The sequence below is a fragment of the Amia ocellicauda genome, chromosome 17 (genome assembly GCF_036373705.1).
Source record: "Amia ocellicauda isolate fAmiCal2 chromosome 17, fAmiCal2.hap1, whole genome shotgun sequence".
Taxonomy (NCBI): domain Eukaryota; kingdom Metazoa; phylum Chordata; class Actinopteri; order Amiiformes; family Amiidae; genus Amia; species Amia ocellicauda.
In genome coordinates this window covers 8,659,938-8,681,987 of record NC_089866.1, presented here as the reverse complement: position 1 = coordinate 8,681,987, position 22,050 = coordinate 8,659,938, and the positions used below count along the sequence as shown (strand labels likewise).

Sequence of the window (22,050 nt, the reverse complement as noted above, 5' to 3'; positions counted from 1 at the left end):
TGCTGACAGATCTCTCAGTGCTGCAAGAAGAGAAGAGTCACTATCACAGCTTTCACCAAAACACTATACATACTCCGATGTGTTGGGGTGCAGGGTGGGTGACCTTATATAATACCAGCCTGAAAAACCTTTTGCTTACAATGAAAGCAGTAATAGTCAGCTTGTAGTTGGAGACTGCAGGCCCAAATTTCATAGCCCTCCTATCCCCCCTAATTAAACTGACATTGTACAAAGCCTGGATGACAGGTAGTCAATTTACTTAACGTGTACACCGGTTTATTCGCATATCAAAGTATTTCTTATTCGTTTTAACCATCCCGGGTCATTCACGATCACGATCGTTAAAGTTTAGCAACACACATATGCAGCATTTATTTCTGCTTCAGAAGGGGAGTATGAAGACTAGAACACTTAGCGATTATCTGTTATTGCAGACATCACACTTCTTGTCGCGGTTCGACACCACTGACATGAGCGATGTCAGCGGAGCAGAGATCTGACAACTTGTCACGTTTCTAAGGGGTGCCATCTCATGCCAGCTCGAGGCCTTCAGAACCTCCAAGCTGTATCAGTACACACTACATGGAGCCCTTACCTTGCATCATGTTCCTGTAGGCATTGTCAGTGATGGAATAGATGTGTGGTGGCACCTCATGACGCTTCTTGCCTTTGTACATCTCAATGATCTTCTCCGAGTAGATGGGTAACATCTTGTAAGGGTTTACCACCACACAGAACAAACCAGAGTACGTCTGGGGAAGAGAAAACAGAGACCCTTCAATACACAAATACTTGCACACTTCCTTAGTTTCATCATCCCCCAATTTCCACTTGTGTTTAAACCTTTCCCTCTTTCATTGCATTTTTGGGCAACATACACTGTTGAGAGGCAATGCACTTCACTAAGGACTGCAGCTAATCCCATTCTAAACCAGAATATCTAAACACCAAGTGCTGCCCTTAAATTCAAGCTATCCCATTAATGTGTTAGGCATGCAATTACAACATCATGAAGTCAAACTAGTTTACATGTTTCTGGAAAAACATGTAAAAAACTGAAAAACAAGTAAAAAAAAAAAAAAACAATCCAACTAGACAAACAATACTTTCCATGATTAATTTATGCGAGAGGAGGATGTGATGTTGAGTAAGAAACACCCTTTCAGCCTTCTCCCCGGTAAATGAAAAACACATGGTTTCTCAACTCCAGTCCTCACTGGCTTTTACCACTGTTCCTGGGCCTCCAGAGAGCTGTGGAAGGGTTTCTAGTATAGGAGGGGTATGGCGGCCCATGATGAGAAGCCATGCAGGCTTCCTTGAGGTCATATGGGACCAGGGTCAAGACAGGGGTCTCATCTACACATTTTAATGATATCACATCTTAGTACATTAAAAGCTGGTTATTTCTTCATTATTATTCCTTTCCATTAGTACTTCCCTATGCACTATAGGTGGCCTTCCCATACACAAAAGGGAGAAAAAGTATTGAGGTCAATGACAAACAACTGCTGCTGGACATTTCTCTTCAGTGATGCTGACTACAGCAAGTTCCAAACTTGTGTTAATGCAGGAATTCATATTTTTTTCTCAGCCCTGGTCGATATACTTTTAAACTGATACATATGATAACCAAATCTAATCCAACAGAGACCACTGTACTCACAATTGGAAACTGTGACATTTTCACAGATCATTAAGGTCAAGTTTGCACCAATGTTTCGAATGGTCCGATAGGGAGAAATTTACTCCTTCAATTAGGCGGAAAAGGCACACTCAGAATTAGTAGTTTACTCAGCTATAACGAAGCGCTCCGGAGACAGCCAGTCAGGAAGACTCGTCTAAAGTTTTGCTAAAGAACATACTATCTTATAGAAGATTACTCCCTTGGTAGCTGAGCAACTACATGACATCAACGAGGTTATGTATCCTGAACTTCATCACAGACTCCTGTCTTATGTTCTCTATATAGCCTTGGATGGAAATGTTTTTATAAAAATCAGCTACCCAGAAACTGTACTGAACCTGACCTACCTGGAGCAACACAGAGAGCTGCAAATTGCACATGATTTACACTCTCTTGCTGCAACAGTAATAGAGAATCTATTTGGCATCTAGACTGTCCCGCATCACTGTCAAGAAGGACTTCGAAAAGAACCTCCTCCCTAGCATTTTAACAATCATGTAATTTGTAATCAGTAATACACAGCAACCCCTTTATGGTTTGGTTTGAGGACAGCTAATTAGTTCACTGCATCAGGTGTGGCGAAAGGAACCGTATGGGCTGCATGCCTTTGTTTATTACCCATCCATACCTTTTCTTTAGCCCCGTTCTTACTCTGTGGCCTATGATATCATCCTGCCTTTAGTTTACCCTGCTTGATCTTGGTTTACAAAGCCACACCACTCATGCTAGAAAGCAAAGCTCAGTTTCAAATGAGCGCCCAAGACAGCGGGGAGATGTACTCACATAGATGAGTCCAGAGAAGTACCTTTCCCTCAGGTTGTGCAGCACGGAGGCCTCATTCAGGCAGGTGAGCTCGGCCATATCCTCAACCTTGCTGAACTTGGGTGGGTTCATCTTCTGGATGTCATCCTTGTTGATGGTCACCTTCTTGCCATTCTCTGCCAGCTCCACCAGCACCTCGTCCCCATGTTCCTCCTTCACACTGGCTGCCTCAAACCCATGTTTCTCCGATGGGATCCATACCAGCTTCTTGGCGGACCAGTCGGCCTGGGCCACTTGACTGCTGGCAAAGTTCTTGTCCAGAAAGAGGAACTTCTCATCTTCACTCAGGTTGGTGCCTGGTTTCTTCGACATCTTGAATTCACGGGGTGAGCTGCAAGACAATAGATTAAGTATAGGACTGGTTAGATAATTTGTCTGGATCTGCCTGCATATAATATAATACACAGACACACCGCTTAAATGGACAAGTATTTCATACTATATAAACCCTTGTACAATTTCCGCTATATTTACATAGTTCTAACCAAATAGTAAAAGACAAAAATGCTATAATCTTCCCCCCCTCCTCCTCCACCTCCTCCTCCTCCTCCCCCCCCCCAAATAAAATAGTTTCTTCATGTCTACATTTTATAACTATCACTTCTAAGAAGCTAAACAAAAAACAAAACATTTCTGCTTTTCAACCTCCAAAAAGTGATAATCTTAAGAAACAGATGAAGAAATCTCCGATATGATCTCAAACGAAAATAATGCAAAACAAAATGGTTGAATAGGTGCAGTGTAAGTGGACTGCAACCTCTTAAGTCTCCAAATCAAGATGTACAACCCCCTACCAAAGAAGGAAACTAAAAAGGAAGTATTGAAAAGGGTTAACTTCCTTATCCTCCAGATCTCTTAGTACTCGGCATTCCCCATCACCCCCCCTCTTCCACCAGTGAGATATATCTACAATTTAGAACTCCAGGGACAAAGCTGGGAACTGATGATGTTAGGTTACAGTGTGTGACAAAGTACCCCCCCCCCCCACCACACACACACACACACACACACACACACACTTCTTTGCTTTGCGGCGCTTCTAACACTAGTGATAATTGCATGCATTGCAATAACTGCAACAGCAATTATAATATTAATGATAGTAATAGTGGTTATCCATGGCAGGACTATGGAGACGGTTCGTCCCTTGCTGTGATGACCATAAAAGGGCAGGTTCTCTGCCGCAGGAGTCTTGCTGTAGACCTAAACAGCATAGCTAGTTAATTTCCAAACAAAGCCCTTATAGGGAAGAGTATGTCCACAGCTGAGCTCGGAGTCACAAAGCACAGCTTATGCCAAAACGATAACTTGCACCGCAGGGGTCCAGGGTTAAATGTTTTGCAAGAGGGAAAAAAATTAAATCGTTTCCTTTTTAAAAATCTGTCTATATTGTCTATACACGGGGGATACTCCCAGGATGCCCAGGCTTAATTTACAACAGCTGTCCATCAGGGAAAGGAGTATTAAGAGAAGTTCAGTTCATACCTAGAGCAAACACCAGCAGTGGGAGTTTAAACTAATTCAGGAGAGTTAAACCATATCTTTGGAATGGTTAGAATTATGATCTTTAAGAGCTTGCTCATTACGTTACATTATTGGTTTCCATAAAAGGGTGAGAGACCACTCAGAGGTTTACAATAGTGCTTCTCAGTCTTTCTAGATTTGTCGCTTCTACAATGGCCCCTTTTGTAGAGGCACTCGAAAGACCACTGATCACTTTTAACACTCTGATAACAGCGCAAGAAAACACATGATCCAGATCGCCAGAATGACACCTTGCGGACACCTTGCTGTAATCTGTTCTCTCTGCTGTGGTTTAAAACCTGACCACACAGACATAATTCAAACCAGGCTGTATTACGGAAACTGTCATTTACACATTGCTGTACAGTGTGCATGTACAGGTGCTTGTAGATCGAGAACTTTCAGTACCTTTTTTAAAAAAAAATTACTTATATTTTATATATATATATATATATATATATATATATATATATATATATATATATATATATATATATATATATATATTTATATATTTTATAAATAAAGAGATCAGAGTCAAAATAATGGTTTAAAGAACTGAGAAATGTAGTAAAATGCACCCAAGCTATCGAACCAATGCAGAGAAATGCAAACCTGCTAATACACATTTAGTAAGTCAGCACTGCTCCAAATCTGTTTATGACAACTACTGCATTTAATTCTGGTTGAGTGGAAAAACTACAGAATGCCAGTTGCCAGTTAAACCAAAGGGCCTTGAAGGGATTGGGGCAGCAAGGAATTAGAAATGAGATTAACCAAAACATTTTCACTTTGCTCACGATCGTCTGAAGATTTCTGAGGTCGAGCGATCCTGGAAGTAAACGATGACCTTTGTAAAGTGCTTCACATCCCATACCGCACAACTGTCCGTACCACAGAAATGCAGACACTCGTGTTCACACAGGGCTGAATCATTCTGGAGAGCAGTGGGGGAAGATGTAAACAAAGCTCCAGGGACCAGATTGATCTATTTACCCAGAGACCAATGTAATAGTGCATCTTGGCACAGGGCAAGATGGACAAAAATGCATTTGTCGTTCGGCAAAACAATTACATTACGTCGCAACCAAAACATTTATCAGATCTGCTATAGACTTGAGAATGAAATACAAACTGACCAAGAAGTGAATCATACTTGACCTAAAATTCGGGGAAAAGATGGAAAAATTATACATCAAGTTTGATACAGGAACTAAGGCAGTGTACCTACTTCCTACTAGTTTTTTGGCCCCAATGACTTTGATTAAATTTGTGGGTCTGTTCAAAAGTTTTAGAGCTTCCTTCCTTGTTTATAGGGGCTGGCAATTCTGAATATTGTTCAGACTAAAAGCACATTCCCTACCATATCCAGCTCTCCTCCTCCTCCTCCTCCTCCTCCTCCTCAGTACATGCCAGAGACAGATGTCTTGAGATATGGTGACAGTATGTGTGTGCTGACAGTCAGCTGATAAGCACTACCTAGAGTCGACAGCAATTACAAGAGCTACAGGATACAAATCCCAGCTGCTCTGTTGAGCTTTCAAAAGTTCCCATTTGTTAACATTACAGGAGGAGGGGGGGGGGGGGGGTTCCAAGAAATACAGAATAATTTTGTGAAATATTTTTGCTGAAGATGGGTTTACCTTTTAGCAGCAAGATGTCATGATGCAATCAAAACCCTGCCTTTCAACAAGGAAATAAGGACCACTGGACCAATTGAAATGGTGTGCGTTTCAGACCGTGAATAGAGGAACCCTTGTACATCAAGAGTTGTAGGTGTTTGGATCTCACTTGTGTTATGGAATGTTTACTGGGAAGCTGCAGGAAGGAGCTTCACTACGTCAATAAACCATCGACAAAGCAGGAAGGACCCAATTGCCTCCGCATGTATGTCACATTTAATGCAAAATCATTGAAAAGATTCGGATAATTTACAAAACTGGACAAAATGATACAGTGCCAATTCTGCTTCCCAGTGGTGTCTCGAGCTCACCTAATCTGTCAGGGAAATTTCGAGACGTCACCCAGCAGCTTTAAATTCTTCAAGGGAGACATGCCGTCATAAGGAAATCCTGTATTGTAGGAAGAGGACAAGGCAAGGCTGACCTTCATGGCAATTCTGCTCTCAGCATGAGTGAAGAATGCAACACCAGAGCCCACAGATGCTGCCAGTCCGGTCTGGGCATAAATCCCTGCACACAAAACAAAGCACTAGCCCATTGTCTTTCGAAAGTCCCATTATGGAGCACTGGTACTCTTCCCCTAGTCAAATCCGGAAAAGATTCTCAAAACAATCTCTGAGCTTTACTGACATGTAAACAGTGTTTCTCATCACTGCAATCCATTGTAATACCTACATATGAAAAGACACACATGAAAAAAATATTTAAACCATCCAAGAAACCCCTTCAAATAAGGAGCAAGTGCTTAAGCAAGTGGAGCAGCCTACTTGTGATATGCTTGGGAGATACCCCAAAAATCGACCCTGGGACTGTTTAATCTGTTCAAGTACAATCCACAACAGCACGCTCTCTTGGCTGGAAATCCCAAAACGACAGAGCGGTAGACAGTAGACGATAACTGGTTGAGCAAGAAAGCACATGCCCTGGATTGTGACGGAAGAGCATTGGACCTCAGCGTAGATACAAGGGGAAATGAGCCAGAAAGATATTTTGCCTCCGATTTTGATCAAGTCTGTGAAAGGTAAACCATGCATGATCGCTGCAGAAGGCAATGCCAACCACCTCTGAACGCGTAAGGTCTACTTAAAAAAAAAAAAAGATATCTTAAGTAAATGGGGACTAAACTTCCTGCACAGTAACGCGTAAACTGATCTGCATTGCTTACAGTAAACATGTTGAAAATATTTCACCCTTTGCAGTACTCTGGCAAAGGAGGGAAGTTTATTTTTCCAACATACATTTCTGAAACTAACTGGATAAAATTGCATTGTATGCCTTCCTCTGTGCTGCAGTTTGCTCATGCAAAGTAAGATGAAGAAAACTGAACCTTATTTGCTTTCTACTAAATTACATATTAAAAGCACAGGAACATTAAAGAAGAAATGGAGAGACACACAACCAGGGCTGAACCATCTGAATAAATCTGGGGAATTCCCCCAGATGGGTCAATTATTCAATTTTAATTAAAACTGCTGGGAGAATGTTTATGACTCTCTGACCCGGTACACACTGACCTTGTACTGTACTTGTATTGAGGAGACATCCAGCAGCTTCCAGAATGTCAAGTCTTCAAAAATGAAGCCTTAGCTTATGTTAGAAATTAAAAAAGTTTGACAGCATCTTTGGGCTCTTATCATTTGGATGTGGTTAAATGTCCTTTACTGCAGACAGAACTCACGGTCCTGGACTGGCCATGACTGGCCATGCAAATTAAGGTACTGAATCCGAATCTCTCCGTTCTATGGAACGCCTCATTTTAACAAGGACCCACAATCCTTAAAATAACAAACCCGATACACTTGAACATTATTTTCTCTGAAGCAAAGCTGCCAGTGATTATTTGCCAAATGAAAATGGATTTAGGGAGACTGAGCTATAGATTATATTAAATCATTATATTTAAGTATTTTTAGTTGCATCCAATACCAGTCTAAAATCAAGACCATGCATTATTCTTGAAACACTGTAGCAGAAAAGGATATTAAACTGAGCATTATGCGACTGTATATGCAACTAATGTAGGAAGTTTGTTTCATGGGCATGTAATATTAAACATCTAAGGAGTTCCATCAAGCATACATTGCAGATGCATCATTTCAGGGTCCTCTTCAGCACAGAACCCCTTTTATTCTATGGAACTGAAGTTGAATGCAAACTGTGGTGCCGTGTCTACAGCCTTTAAACCCAGCTCAGTACAGCATCTCAAGGTTAAAACACAGCACTGACACTAAACCCTTCTGACAGGTGCTCTGAACTCTGGAACAACTTAAAGACAAGTTTTTTTTTTTTCCCCCCTTCTCCTTTTCCAACCATATTAACACACTTAAAATAATAGAAACAGATTAATGGAAAGCTACCCTTCAGAAAATTATATCCATTAGGATTCCCATAATGAACGGCATGCAAGACCAATCCATTTCTTGCTTCAAAATAACCACCATACAGTAAGATGAGGTTTTAAAATACAATAAGCACAGAAATGGCAGTCGATCCAGAAGCATTATTTTAAATGTCCTAGCATATGGAGTAGGCCTAGTGATTGAAATTATATTAGCAAAACATCAATCCATCTAAATGAAGTTACAAGAGCTTAGTTTGAATGCATTGCCAGTGACCAGAAATGCATCTCCTTTTCAGCTCATGATTAAAACTAGAATTGCTAACAAGACATTCCCCCCCCCACTGTAAAGAGTCAAAACCTTGTTTGTCAAACCGCTGTGAATGTAATGTAGCTGTTGAGCATGTAAAGAGGAATCCAATGAGGTCACTTTGAATTAAAAAGCTTCAGGACAGCTATCCCAACAGTTACACCATCATATGCTGCTGTAATAACTCAACAGTAGCTACTGTAGAGGTACAGCAAGTTGCTATGCAATGAATTCTTCCACACTGTACAACTTTCAATAACCATATTTGGAGAAAAGGGAACCCTGTGGCTTAACTTTAATTCATTTAAGCTATTAAAAAAAAAAAAAAGCAACCTCCACCCACTTCCTTTAGCATTGTTTCAGTAAAAAGAAAAAAAGTCACAACTCAGCCAAGCTCCATCAGGTTAAACAATTCAAAAGTTTATTTTCTAAAAGGGAATGTGTAGGCTGTAGAATGCATTTGAAAGAAAACTATCGTTTTAGTTAATGTCAAATTAACCTGTTGGTAGCCTGCTGAACAACTTGTAGTTGTTCCTTAAATATACCAGGTTGTTAAATAGTCTGCTGGAGGCCTTGTACTTCATACTTAATGTTTAATGTTTAATGTGTATTTTATGTGTGTGGTTTGTGTTTGTTGGTAAGCATTTACCTGGGATATGTACCTGGTTGCTGGGTTAGCCAGATAACATTCAGCATAACTTGACAGAAGTTTTTTTTTTTTTTTTTTTTTACGTTCATCAAAGCAACTAAGTCCAGCTGAGCAAATTACCATAGGAGATTTAAATGACCGCACTAGCCGATTAGCCTGAATTGGTTAAACCTGGCACAAGGAAATGGCCTGCACTACAATCCCTCCTTGACCGACTACAGGTTATAACTATACAGTGCCTGGGCATTATCGTTTTAGTGGGATGTGCAGAATCGGTATCACAAGCGACTTTGTATTCAAAACAGGAACAATTGCCTACGCTTCAAAAAACAAACATTTTAACAAATGATCACCTTTATACGTACAAGTTTGTTATATATATATGACAACACCCGTATTGAAAAACGTTTACCTCTGCATTGACATTGTTCCAGGTGCAGTCGCAGGAGGCATGTTAAGACTATAGTATTACATAGTTTTCAAAATGACACTGTCAGTGTTGAAAAACAAAACGGTAGGTTATAAGTAAATGATGCTCATTCTCCAGATGCGTTTGTTTTATTATTACGACTGGTATTTTGACCAGTCTGCAGGAAGGCTGTATTCTAGACGTCAAAAGATCTCAGCTTTGTCATTAACACAGGAACTTGTATTTAAACTGCAAAGAAAATAATGCATTACTCCTGCAACAACTGAACGCTTGTCGTGCTCCACAAAGGGGGCATGCATGAGATACATCAATTAGTGATGCTTTGGTTATTACAACGTTAAAATAATATAATAATATATAAAGCATGCTCCAAAATGTCTTCTACAAACCGGAATGCATTGCAATAAAAAACATAGCCCTGCTAACACAAACTGCTGCAACCTCACTTACATTGACACAGCGCGGTGTGTCAGCAGGGAGGCAAGCACTACCGTCCGCGCAGGTACAGACACACAGGTTGGCTCCAGCTAACAGCATGGGGGTTAACAGACACCTGCAATGAAACAGCAGTGTCCTGGTCCATGCCACCGGTGTAATATCATCAATACTCACAATCGGGGCTGCTGCCGAACACCTGCCTATGGGGATTTGGAGAGTCCTGTGCTTGCGGGGTACTCCACAGACGACCAGTCCAAATTAGCGCCCGGCGTCTTCTCTTGGTATTTAAACAGCCGCCCAAAGCCAGGGAGGGGCATTGCGCATAGCCCACCCCCTCCACTGCGCGTCCTGCGGCCAGCCTGCCTGTAGCAAGTTTAACTGCACAGAAAAAGACCCATATGATATGCATTTCTAAACGTTTCACTGCTCTTAAATGCAGCCCAACAGTGGTGTTTGAATGTTTAAAGCATAAATGCATAATCATACCGAAGGGTGTAAGACAAAAAGAACAAACTCAGAAATCTATCAATCAATCTATCTACAGTATGTGTCTGCCTGTCAATGCAATGTATTTATATAGGTTTCATAACAGCAGCTCAATATTTTGTCATACTTGTTCTTAAACCATTGCATGTACGTGCATATGACATGGTAGGAAGTAGACAATAATAATAATTAGTAAAACAGCCCAAGAAACATAGGCCTATTTTTTCCCACAGTGGACAAATGACCCTCAATGTCCTGCAGAATTCGGAGTAGGAGATAAGTGTCACTGGTATCTGTAGTGTTCAGCAGGATTGTAGTGTTCTCAGTGAGCTGGCCTGTGCTTTTCTTCTTATAGCCTCCCGTATGTATGATGTAGCGCTGGGGAAAAGATGGCAACTCCCTATCCTTCACTACAATGCACAAGGAGTCAAGGAGGTGTAGGACGTGCATGAGCTTGAATCATCAAGTAGCTGCTCCAGACCCAAAACAGTAATTCTTTGACTGCTGTTGGCTTGTCTTCGGAGGTATATGTGTACATATGTTCATTCATATCATTCTTTTATTCTGTTCGGTGTGGTACAAAGGGAGTTACCACAGCAATTCATTTTTAATTTACTGATAGCACATCTACCTAGGTCAACACTACAGCGATGGAGAATTATGCAATAAGCTATTTGAAAGAGCAGAGTTATTTGAATGCAGTATTCTTTTGTTGCAACTGGTCATTCCTTTACCAGTAAGAAAATGGTAGTTTTGACATAATTATATCATGTTGATTAACGTTGCCTTTTGCTGCCTGTAATAGTTATTTACACATTTTTAGGAGGTACTATACTTATTTTGCTTCTAGCACTTTTAGATCTGCCACTACACTACTTTAAATGTTGAAATTAAGGTGGGCACAGTTTTTTGCAAGAAGAAAATGTCATTTCTAATCATTATTAGCACTGCAAGTGAGACACTTCATCTTATAAAAGAGGAGGAAGCATGTCAAAGTGTTTTTACCACAGACACAACTTCACAAATGCAGAAACACCCCCTCCCCCTCTGAAAGATAGTTACAATCTCTTTGTGTGCTTGTCTGTGGATAGACTTTTGCATACTCTCATGGGACTCTGTTAGTGATACTTTTAGTTAGTAGATAGTAGTTAGTTAGATAGTTAATAGGAAAATTACATTGATATTAATCTCAGAACAAACCAGTCCCCAAGATAGGGACTGCAAAATTGCTCAGTAACATGCCCTTAACACACGGGCATTAAGACATGTATTGTATGTTGGGTGCAAAGTTCATCTTACAATTCTTCCTGTTTATTGCATGTATTAATTTCCCTCACATCAGTTGTTACACATGGGAATGGCAGAAGACGTTTTTTTCTCTCTCCTTTTTACAGCCAGCGTGTGGGTGTGAATGCTTATAAGTACATGTTTTCAGCTTTGTATGTCTGTCTATATCAGAGAGAATGATCAGCTTTATTGGTGAATGAATATCTAGTTCTCTAATTCCCCTATATTGTCCGTGTCTCTTATGGCTTGTAAATAACTAAAATAAAGTTTGTAGAGTTTGAGCAGCTGTTTCAAAAGGTCTGCTTTACAATGTATCAGGCAGACATGTGAAATGAAAAACCTTCAGTTCAGTACTCCTCAGAATACACCATTGACCTACTAAGGAAATCAGCACAGTTTGGCACACTTCAGTATAGTCTGGGGTGCCTTTGGATGGCTAGACTATAGAGTACATCTCATAGTATCTCGGGGGTAACTGGCTGTATCCAATACCTTTGTTTTGTTTAGGAACCAAACAGGAACGCTTTACCTATTTATGTAGTCATTTTTAAATGTTTGAAAATATCACTGTCACAGAGGTGTACTTTAACATCCCCACAGTGCAGTGTGTAGTATATAAAATACATTGGGATCCAGTGGCGAAAGCGGTGAGGTACGGTCAGCTGTTCTCTTCCAAGGAATCCCTGCCACTCTACTCAAGGTGTTTTCCCTGGACCCACACAGCTGGAGAGATGTATCCCACCTGTCCCCGCCTTCCTTTGAAAAAAAAAAGAAAGAAAATACCAAGCACATTCCTGGCCACTCCTCCATACTCCCAAACAACCCTTCTGCTACTCTTGACTGGAACTTCCTATATAAGGCCAGCCGTCCTATCTGCTTCCATAAATCACGTGCGCCAGCTTTGTTTTCCAGAATCCAGAGATAGGTATGTGCAGGGAAAGAAGAGAGGTGGTATTCTGTGGTGACAGAGATGGAGAGGTTCGGGCTGGGGGAGCGGGTGGAGATCTGTATGGGGATTCTGGTCCTTGTCAAGAGGAGGAGGCTGCGGGGAGAAGACACAGCCAGGCCGATCGCAGGCCTGGGAGAGAGGGCCGCACGGCTGCACCGGCCTGGGATGCCATATAAGGACAGGGGGTCTGTGAGGAATCCCTCCTGCATTCCCCATTTAGAGCTCTAACGCAAGCAGTCCGGGCCAGTGACTAAATATGGTGTAAGAGTGAAAGGGAGCTTTAAAACAAATGCTTGCAGCTAGCATTGCTTTTCCACTCGCTTATTTACTTGCGGATTTGCACAGACATTTTTATGTCTTCATTTTATTCCAGGCTCTTACCAGGAGGAGAAGAACAATACCAATTTATCAGGCATTGATCACTCAGGGATGGTTTATGTTGGAAATCTTCAATTACTACGAATGAACTGACAGAGAAACGTTTCTGTGCAGGCCAACTTTGGAGTTTTAAATTACTTTTTTAATTAAATATTTTCTTTCTTACATCAGCTTAACTGTAAACTGTAAACAGCTTAATTGTAAGTCTGGCAGTGCAGGCAGTGCAGGCAGCATCAGTGTCATTCCAGGCCCGAGACAAAGTCCCCCATAGCTGCCAATTTTGAATCAGCAATTTCTTCTGTGAAACTCCTGTGAAAGGCCCTGTTTCGTTTTAGCAATAAGGAGGCTTGTTGAGTCTATTAGGAGAAAATGAGTTGACAAATATGTTCAAATAGGTTCACGTAGGCTCACTGGCCAGTGAGTGGGCTGGCCAGACTGACAGTGTCTGTGTGGAGGTAGATTGCCTTCACTCAGGCTAAATCGGTTGGAATGGAATGGAACACACTTGGATGTATAAAAGGCATTTCTTAAAATGAGGGTGCTGTGTGTTGTTCTTCTACATCACAATATCTGCATGCCACTTCCATGAACCAGAGAGAATTCAGCCAGTTGAGAAAAGTGCTGTGAAACTCTCTCTTGCACTTGCCCTTTCCTTTCTTTCTCAGAATCCCTGGCGATTTCTCTATTTGGGGAATCTTTTTTTTTTTTTTTTTTTAATTCTCCTTCTTGCTTCACCCCTCCCCCATCTTTTTTCTATTCATGTTGAACAAGGCAGTGGGAGGAAAATGTTTGGAAAGAAAATCCAAAGCACTTTATTTATCAATCACAAGGGCTTCAAAAATGCTGTAGTTCTCAGTATAAAACAACAAAGCAAAAGAGCAAACAACAACAAATATAAAAGCCACGAAAAATATCTTGACAATGCTTTTGAAAATATTTAAGAAGTAAATGATCCAGCAGCCAGCCGTACCATAGAAGGGCAAATAAAATGCATGCTGTCAAATACAAGTGCAACTTTTTTTTTTCCTTTATACATTCCCATGTTTATGGATCCCACTGACCCCAGTGGAATGTAACTGGATTCTAATTTAAGCCCAGAATAAACAAGACAGTAGCAGGTTAATTGACATTGCTTTAACACCAAAAGGAAGTCTTTCATTTTTCCATAACTGCACAATCTCAGTGAGACAATTTTCAGTAACTACAGCACAAAAGGGACGAACCCAGGGGGTGGGGAGATTATCTGCTTTGGTTTCTTCCTTCATGAGTACTATAATAATGAGTTATCTCATGCTGCACAAGAGTTTCATGACTTTCAGCTTTCAGTCTGAGATGTCATGGTCAAGGGATATGTTGTCTTTATAGTAAGAGCAGGCAGGGTGGTTACTGGTTTCTTCTTCAGATGCAGCCCTTCTTCTGAAATCTGAGATAGTTCATACAGAGGTTTCAAATGCCAAATGTTTTTGTTTCTTCTCTAAAAGGTCAAAACTGTCTCGAATTAAAGTTCACATCCCATCACAAAGATTCTATTCTTGTCTCTTTTTGGCATTCATTAACCCTCCAACTTTTACACCTTCATCATGCCCTTATCATCACCTCTACCTTAGTTTGAATCCAGCTGATGGTGCAAACAAGTCCAACTCAAATTCTATGGAAATGCAGGCCATACCTTGATTACATCAGTGTGATAAACAGCCACCTGAATAATGTCAGTATTGCTATGTTTGGTTATGCTGGGTATTACCCGTTTCATGCATGTTCTAGCATATGACTCTGGTGTTTAATTTTTGTATCTGTACAACTGATTATAGAGCAGGGACTGGAAGGAGCTCTGAGTGTGAGAAGCTGTTATGAAGCTCAGCTGCACTGCTGTGCCTGAGCAGCAAAGTGGAGGACTACCGACTACCGATCTCCAGGAAGCCTTAGCATTAAGGCTTTTCTCCCGCGCTGGCACACAATCAAAGGTGTAGGTTTAGGGGGTGATGGGAAGGAATTGTCCCCCGCAATACTGATACAGTGTCAATTTCCACGCCCCCAATCATAGGTGTCCCCGCCCACTTTATGGAAGATGCGATCATTCATAGATGCTATTTATGAGGTGTCCTGGTAATACATTTATGGACTGTTTCTTCATTTCTTTCTCGGTCTTCTGCTAGGAGTGTAGAAGATCTTGATGTGAATCTGTCTTTTGCCACCTTCAGCTACATCCGATCTCCACCAACCAAACCAAACCAAAAGAGAAAAAAGTTTAAGAGAAACAGGAAGTAACCATTTCTGTGCTACATACACTTCACTGTTGTAGTATTAACATTGGGATTATAACTATCATCAGAAGACTGTAAGATTGTATTACCCTTATCAGTTCCTTGTTAAATCATTTCCCAGAGGCACATTATACTATTATTATTATTATTGCTGTTTGTTGTTTTGCTGTGTATAAGTATGCTGGCAAAGAGAGAGGTCAATCAGTCACAGTTAGTTATACGATAAGAATGTCAAGTTCCCTTTTATGGTATGTGAGGAAATGAGACGCAGAGAAGTCGGCCAACAGATGTTTTTGTGACCTGTGTTGGGTCTCAGCCAGGGGGACTCTGCTATAACTCTCTTGCGCTTCTGCACTGTGGACAGGGGAGCTGGGGTAGGGTGGCAGGACCTAATTTTTAATATTTCAATGATCTGAGAAGAGTTATAGGTCATTAATATGTTCTAGTTCTCTGTTAATTACATTTCCTTTCCTTATTGGTTCTAATCCTATTGAGAGCCTTACAATTACTATTATTAATATTATATATACATACATTATGTTTATATAAATGCATATATACTCTAAGAATGTATATTGTGAAAGCTATACTAGAACTATGGTATGGTAGTTTGCTTTAGTTTTTCCATGTACTATTTATTACATATACATATGACATGTTACGGAATCTGAGTGAGTGGGGTGACTGGACGACAACACTATATTTGTTCATTTGCTTACTTATTGACAACTGGAGGCACCTGGGTACGCTGCAGAATTCCTTGGGCTCAGTGTTTACTGTGGGCAATGCCTGCACTGTATCTGCACAGCTAAGTGTCAGTGGATGTGTATAGATACATTATAAATGGCACAGCTGACAGTTCTGGAGACGGGTTCGTTGTAATCCAGCGAAGGACAATTTCCCATATACAGCTATACTCTGCAACACTGTTATGTCTAAAGGCTGAAGTTAGGAAGGGTGGGGGGTATCATTAAGGCATTCTCCCAGTACAATCCACAACAACTTTCAAACTACATTTTGAGGTTACAGAGCTTTGTTGACCATATATATATATATATATATATACATACACTCACCTAAAGGATTATTAGGAACACCATACTAATACTGTGTTTGACCCCCTTTCGCCTTCAGAACTGCCTTAATTCTACGTGGCATTGATTCAACAAGGTGCTGAAAGCATTCTTTAGAAATGTTGGCCCATATTGATAGGATAGCATCTTGCAGTTGATGGAGATTTGTGGGATGCACATCCAGGGCACGAAGCTCCCGTTCCACCACATCCCAAAGATGCTCTATTGGGTTGAGATCTGGTGACTGTGGGGGCCAGTTTAGTACAGTGAACTCATTGTCATGTTCAAGAAACCAATTTGAAATGATTCGACCTTTGTGACATGGTGCATTATCCTGCTGGAAGTAGCCATCAGAGGATGGGTACATGGTGGTCATAAAGGGATGGACATGGCCAGAAACAATGCTCAGGTAGGCCGTGGCATTTAAACGATGCCCAATTGGCACTAAGGGGCCTAAAGTGTGCCAAGAAAACATCCCCCACACCATTACACCACCACCACCAGCCTGCACAGTGGTAACAAGGCATGATGGATCCATGTTCTCATTCTGTTTACGCCAAATTCTGACTCTACCATCTGAATGTCTCCACAGAAATCGAGACTCATCAGACCAGGCAACATTTTTCCAGTCTTCAACTGTCCAATTTTGGTGAGCTTGTGCAAATTGTAGCCTCTTTTTCCTATTTGTAGTTGAGATGAGTGGTACCCGGTGGGGTCTTCTGCTGTTGTAGCCCATCCGCCTCAAGGTTGTACGTGTTGTGGCTTCACAAATGCTTTGCTGCATACCTCGGTTGTAACGAGTGGTTATTTCAGTCAAAGTTTCTCTTCTATCAGCTTGAATCAGTCGGCCCATTCTCCTCTGACCTCTAGCATCAACAAGGCATTTTCGCCCACAGGACTGCCGCATACTGGATGTTTTTCCCTTTTCACACCATTCTTTGTAAACCCTAGAAATGATTGTGCGTGAAAATCCCAGTAACTGAGCAGATTGTGAAATACTCAGAGCGGCCCGTCTGGCACCAACAACCATGCCACGCTCAAAATTGCTTAAATCACCTTTCTTTCCCATTCAGACATGTGGATATCCCTCAGTAAAACAACCTTTTTACTATTAAAGAGATTCATTTTTCTAACACACGGTTTTTCGATGCCTTCAGATGGAAGATTGTGGAAGTGTGTCAGGCCCTCCTTAGGATGTACAGCAGCTGCTCCTTATACCCACACACAGTCAGAGGAAGAGGGGTGGTGGCATCAAACATAAATACATTTGGACCAGAACGGCTGGAGTTTTACAGAAACAACAAATCAAATCATTAATACAGTTTTCCCTTTATTGTTGACATCAAGCAGCCTGGAGAGGAATGCAGTACACAGCTGATGTCAGCAGCAGTAGTAAAGCATGTCTTGTTCCCCGTTGTTCTCTTATAATGGCACAGACATAATGAGCGTTTTAACTCCCCACACCTACTTTCACAGGAGAAGCAAAAGGCTTTAACACAACATGCATCCTCCCTATGATTCAGGCTGCTGAGCAGATACATCTTATAGTATATTGTAAGATGTCCTTGGAAGGATGCAGGCCTATATAATTATATATTGATTACATGTTTCATGAGGTGAAATGAAAGATCCCAGACATGCCTGTTAGTGAGCATTTCTCCTTTACAAAGATAATCCATCCACCTGACAGGGGTGGCATATCAAGAAGCTGATTAAACAGCATGATCATTACACAGGTGCACCTTGTGCTGGGGACAATAAAGGGCCACTCTAAAATGTGAAGTTTTGTCACACAACACAATGCCACAACTTTTGAGGGAGCGTGCAATTGGCATGCTAACTGCAGGAATGGCCACCAGAGCTGATGCCAGAGAATTGAATGTTCATTTCTCTACTATAAGCCGCCTCCAACGTTTCAGAGAATTTGGCAGTACGTCAAACCGACCTCACAACTGCAGAACCACACCAGCCCAGGACCCCCCATATCCGGCTTCTCCACACGCAGGATTGTCCGAGACCAGCCATCCGGACAGCTGATGAAACTGTGGGTTTGCACACCCGGAGAATTTCTGCACACACTGTCAGAAAGCATCTCAAGGGAAACTGTTCGACCCTGCTGTTGGTCGTCCTCACCAGGGTCTTGACCCGACTGCAGCTCTGGTGGACTTCCTCCAGCCAGCATGGCAAGTGCATATGCCCTCAGAACCTGAGACTTGAAATCCATAGACTAGGGCCTAATTAATGTATTTCAATTGACTGATTTCCTTATATGAACTGTAACTCAGTGAAGTCTTTGAAATTGAAACTGTTGACTGTTGCATGTTGCAGTTTATATCCATGCAGTGTCACACATAATGAGATGACAGGTTATTCAACGGAAAGAGAAAAAAATATATATATATATATATATTAAAACCCAATAACTGAGATGTTCCTTCCATGCAGCGTTAAGATCTGTTCACACTGCCTCTATCAAAACCCAACCTAGCAACCTGAGACAGATGTACCTCGTGCTCCACCTACTGGACATCATATATCCTTCTGGTTTAATATAAATAAGGGCATTTTAGAATAATACCATTAAGGAGTCTTGTTTTATATTATTTTTCAGTCCTCGCCTGATCCTGATATGCTGCCATCTTTCTGTTGTTCTTCTAAACTCATAATTGAATTATATATATATATATATATAATTCAATTATCTGAGTGTAACCAGTGTGAGAACACTTTCTGTAACATCTGGAAATTTTATTTTCTTGGCAAGGCACTCATATTAAAGCTTTACCCTTGTCATGAATGACAAAAATGATGATTACCCACAGTAAACAAACACACACACACTCACATCTATCCAACTCAAGGTTAGTGTACGTTTGGAGGTTACTAAATATACATACATTAATATCAAGAATTAGTCAAAATGTCTTAAGAGAAATACATATATATTTATTTGATTAAAAATTGTAAAACATAGGTAACACTAATCAATGAACATTAATGCACAGGATCTAATGTCTTCAGGAGTTTTAAGGACATTTGGCATTGCACTAAATAACAAAAACGTATTGGGATTAAAACTTATTTAAGGATGTATACAAGCTTGTTGAAACTGCATAAGCCACCCCCCACCCCCACAGCACAGCAATCTTCTGAAGCTTCAGAAAAGAATCTCCATATATGGTTAAATCTTGGGCTACTTCCAGATCACATATCGCAGCTCAGCCTCGCCACAGCGAACCCTGAGAATTCCAGCTAGTTATTCTATGGCCACAGTCAGATTACCACAGCTGAACAGGAAGTAGTACATAGACACCATCACCACAGAGCTCCTGGGATAGTGGAAGCGAAAGCCTGTGTGCTATAGCTGTGCTCGGGCCCCCTTCTGGCAGCATGATCCTGAGTCAGAGTCAGCCCATCATCTGTATCCTCCCTGTAGTACAAAGGGCTCGGCGGTGCTCATCCCAGCTTTTTCAGGTTCAGGGATACCTACAAGGCAGTGGAACAGGACAGAGACGTCAGCTTGTGGATACAGAAGAAGTGTGAAAAATACACACCACTGTTGGAAAAGAACATCCCTGCTGAGGACCAACGCCAAGAGTTTAAGGGTCTGTCAGGCAGGGAGGAGCTGAGTGAAGAATCCTAGGGTATATTGTCAAAAGTGTAGAATTGAGAACAAGGGCAGTGATGTTCAGACTGTACAATGCACTAGTTAGAGCTCATCTGGATACTGTGGACAGTTCTGGGCTCCACACTTCAAGAAAGATATCGCTGCTCTAGAGGCAGTTCAGAGGAGAGCAACCAGACTTATTCCAGACCTGAAGGGAATGTCCTACTGAGAGACTGAGGGACTGAACCTTTTCACCCTGGAACAGAGGAGACTACATGGGGACTTGATCCAAGTCTTCAAAATCATGAAAGGCATCGACCACATCAAACCAGAGGAGCTTTTCCAGATCAGCAGGGACACACGGACCCGGGGACACAAATGGAAATTGGGCTTCAAGGCATTCAAGATGGAAAACTGGAGATACTTCTTCACACAGAGAGTAGTCACAATCTGAACAAACTTCCCAGCGATGTGGCTGAAGCTGAAAATTTGGGAACATTTAAAAATAGACTGGATAGGATCCTTGGATCACTTAGATATTAATGGACAACAAAAAAGCACGATGGGGCGAATGGCCTCCTCTCATTTGTAAACTTTCTTATGTTCTTCTTATGAAGGTCACAGCTCTGCGGCATGGGTCTCACCTCCTCTCCCAACCTCTCCCATTGACCGGGCAATGGAGTCCTTGGCTAGAGGAGCACCCCTCAGGAACAGCTTGCCCCCTTTCTCACCCGGTCCGCTGTTCAGGAAATGGGACAGCAGGCCATAGAGGAGAGGTCTGTGGTGAATGGAGAGGAGACCAAATCAATACATTAATTAACATGCATGTTTAAATATCATACCAGAGTACACTCACGTGTCAAGACTGGCAGTGTAAGAGATAAACTCCCAACCCTGGGGCACTTACACAGATCTGGTACTGGGGTCTTCTACCACGTTCAGCTCATTGGACATGAACTGTCTATCCAGGGGCACTTCTGGCTGGCCGGACTCTGCAGAGGAGCATGGGAAGATTGTTTTTCACACCACTTAATACTTTGCAATGAATTACCACACCCACACATACACTATGTTTTTAGCAAGGTGTTCAAACTAATCAGGCTATTCAGTTCCCCTGTAATGGTGTTAATGGGTAGGGATGGGCAGGGTCAGTTTATCTAACAGTTGGCACTTTCTGAATATTCATTTGTTTAAACGGACCAAGCACAGCGTCAGTCTCCCATGCCTTACCCGCGGTGAGCACGGAGGCGGTGTAGCGGTACTTGTTGAACTCCAGGTACTCCCGGATGAGCTCGTTGATGAGCAGGTTCTCATGGGACAGCGGCGGCCGGGCCTGGCTCTGGTCATCCAGGGCACTGAACACCTCGGCTCGGATACGGGCCTTCAGCTGCCCCAGGACCCCCCGCGACTCCAGGGTCTCCTTCAGAGCTGGGAAGAAGCGTGTCAATTTGGGTGAAGGGCAATAAAAAACAGGAAACTAAAAACCGACTAGGGGAAAAAAGTGCAATAGGTATTCTAGCGAATCCAGCTTTATTTGTTACATTGCTTATATCTCGGAATAATTATGAGTTTAACTGACGTCATATGAAGTCTAGAGCCTGAACGAACTCATCTCTGCAGTAACAGCATTATAATATTCACATTGCCTTCATTTAATGCAATCTTTCATGCACGTTGCACCACGCAATCCCAGGACAACCACATGCACACTTCTCACGGCTCAATATCGAGTTTGCATCGATTTCATGCGGTTTAAAATCCGCGCTTACCGCACTTCAGCTCTGTTATTGTCGCCATCGTTACCAACTGCCCGGAGCACTTCCGGGGTCAAAGGGTAACTCGTCTTAAAGGGTCCGCCTCCGCCCGGCCGGGTACACGGTTCCTTTAGCGCAGACTCCCGCAGTTCTGCGCTGCTCCGCCAATGGGATGGGCGGATTCTGCAGATCTGCGCTACAAGAACTCCCGCATCAGTCTTTATAATATGTAATTAACTCTCATTATCATCCAAAGAGAGGTAATCTCCACATTTATATATTATATAAACCGACTATAATGAGGGAATTTATTTATTTATTTATTTATTTATATATAGCTAGGTATTTACAGCTGCAATGTTTTTATGCTCACAA

At 41.7% G+C, this 22,050-nt stretch overlaps 2 protein-coding genes across 5 annotated transcripts in view; both read right to left on the bottom strand.

The window, feature by feature from the left end:
* Positions 1–10,140, bottom strand: part of LOC136712467 (myosin-11) — a 39,401-nt gene extending 29,261 nt beyond the window's left edge. For all 3 annotated transcript variants that reach the window (XM_066689079.1, XM_066689080.1, XM_066689081.1), the window contains exons 1-3: positions 10,052–10,140; positions 2,468–2,837; positions 596–752 (exon numbers count right to left, since the gene is read on the bottom strand). In XM_066689079.1, the coding sequence (XP_066545176.1) occupies positions 596–752; positions 2,468–2,818 (508 nt within the window). In that variant the 5' untranslated portion in view covers positions 2,819–2,837; positions 10,052–10,140. The remainder of the gene's footprint in view (positions 1–595; positions 753–2,467; positions 2,838–10,051) is intronic.
* A 9,099-nt stretch (positions 10,141–19,239) lies between these two features.
* Positions 19,240–21,798, bottom strand: cep20 (centrosomal protein 20). 2 transcript variants are annotated; one of them, XM_066689078.1, is made up of 5 exons: positions 21,691–21,798; positions 21,152–21,349; positions 20,829–20,913; positions 20,653–20,699; positions 19,240–19,800 (listed from the first exon to the last, which is right to left on the bottom strand). In XM_066689078.1, the coding sequence occupies exons 1-5, from the start codon at positions 21,716–21,718 to the stop codon at positions 19,730–19,732; spliced, it is 429 nt and encodes a 142-aa protein (XP_066545175.1). In that variant the 5' UTR covers positions 21,719–21,798; the 3' UTR covers positions 19,240–19,729. The 2 variants fall into 2 exon arrangements, with proteins under 2 accessions (XP_066545175.1, XP_066545174.1); XM_066689077.1 differs by having other exon boundaries at positions 20,566–20,699; positions 21,691–21,797.
* Between the last annotated feature and the right edge of the window lie 252 nt (positions 21,799–22,050).

Coding starts and splice junctions, on each gene's coding strand:
- cep20 (XM_066689077.1), bottom strand. CDS start 21,718: ATGGCGACAATAACAGAGCTGAAGTGCG. Junction 20,914..21,151: donor CGCCTCCGTGCTCACCGCGG/GTAAGGCATGGG, acceptor GCTCCTCTGCAG/AGTCCGGCCAGCCAGAAGTG. Junction 20,700..20,828: donor GACCCCAGTACCAGATCTGT/GTAAGTGCCCCA, acceptor CATTCACCACAG/ACCTCTCCTCTATGGCCTGC.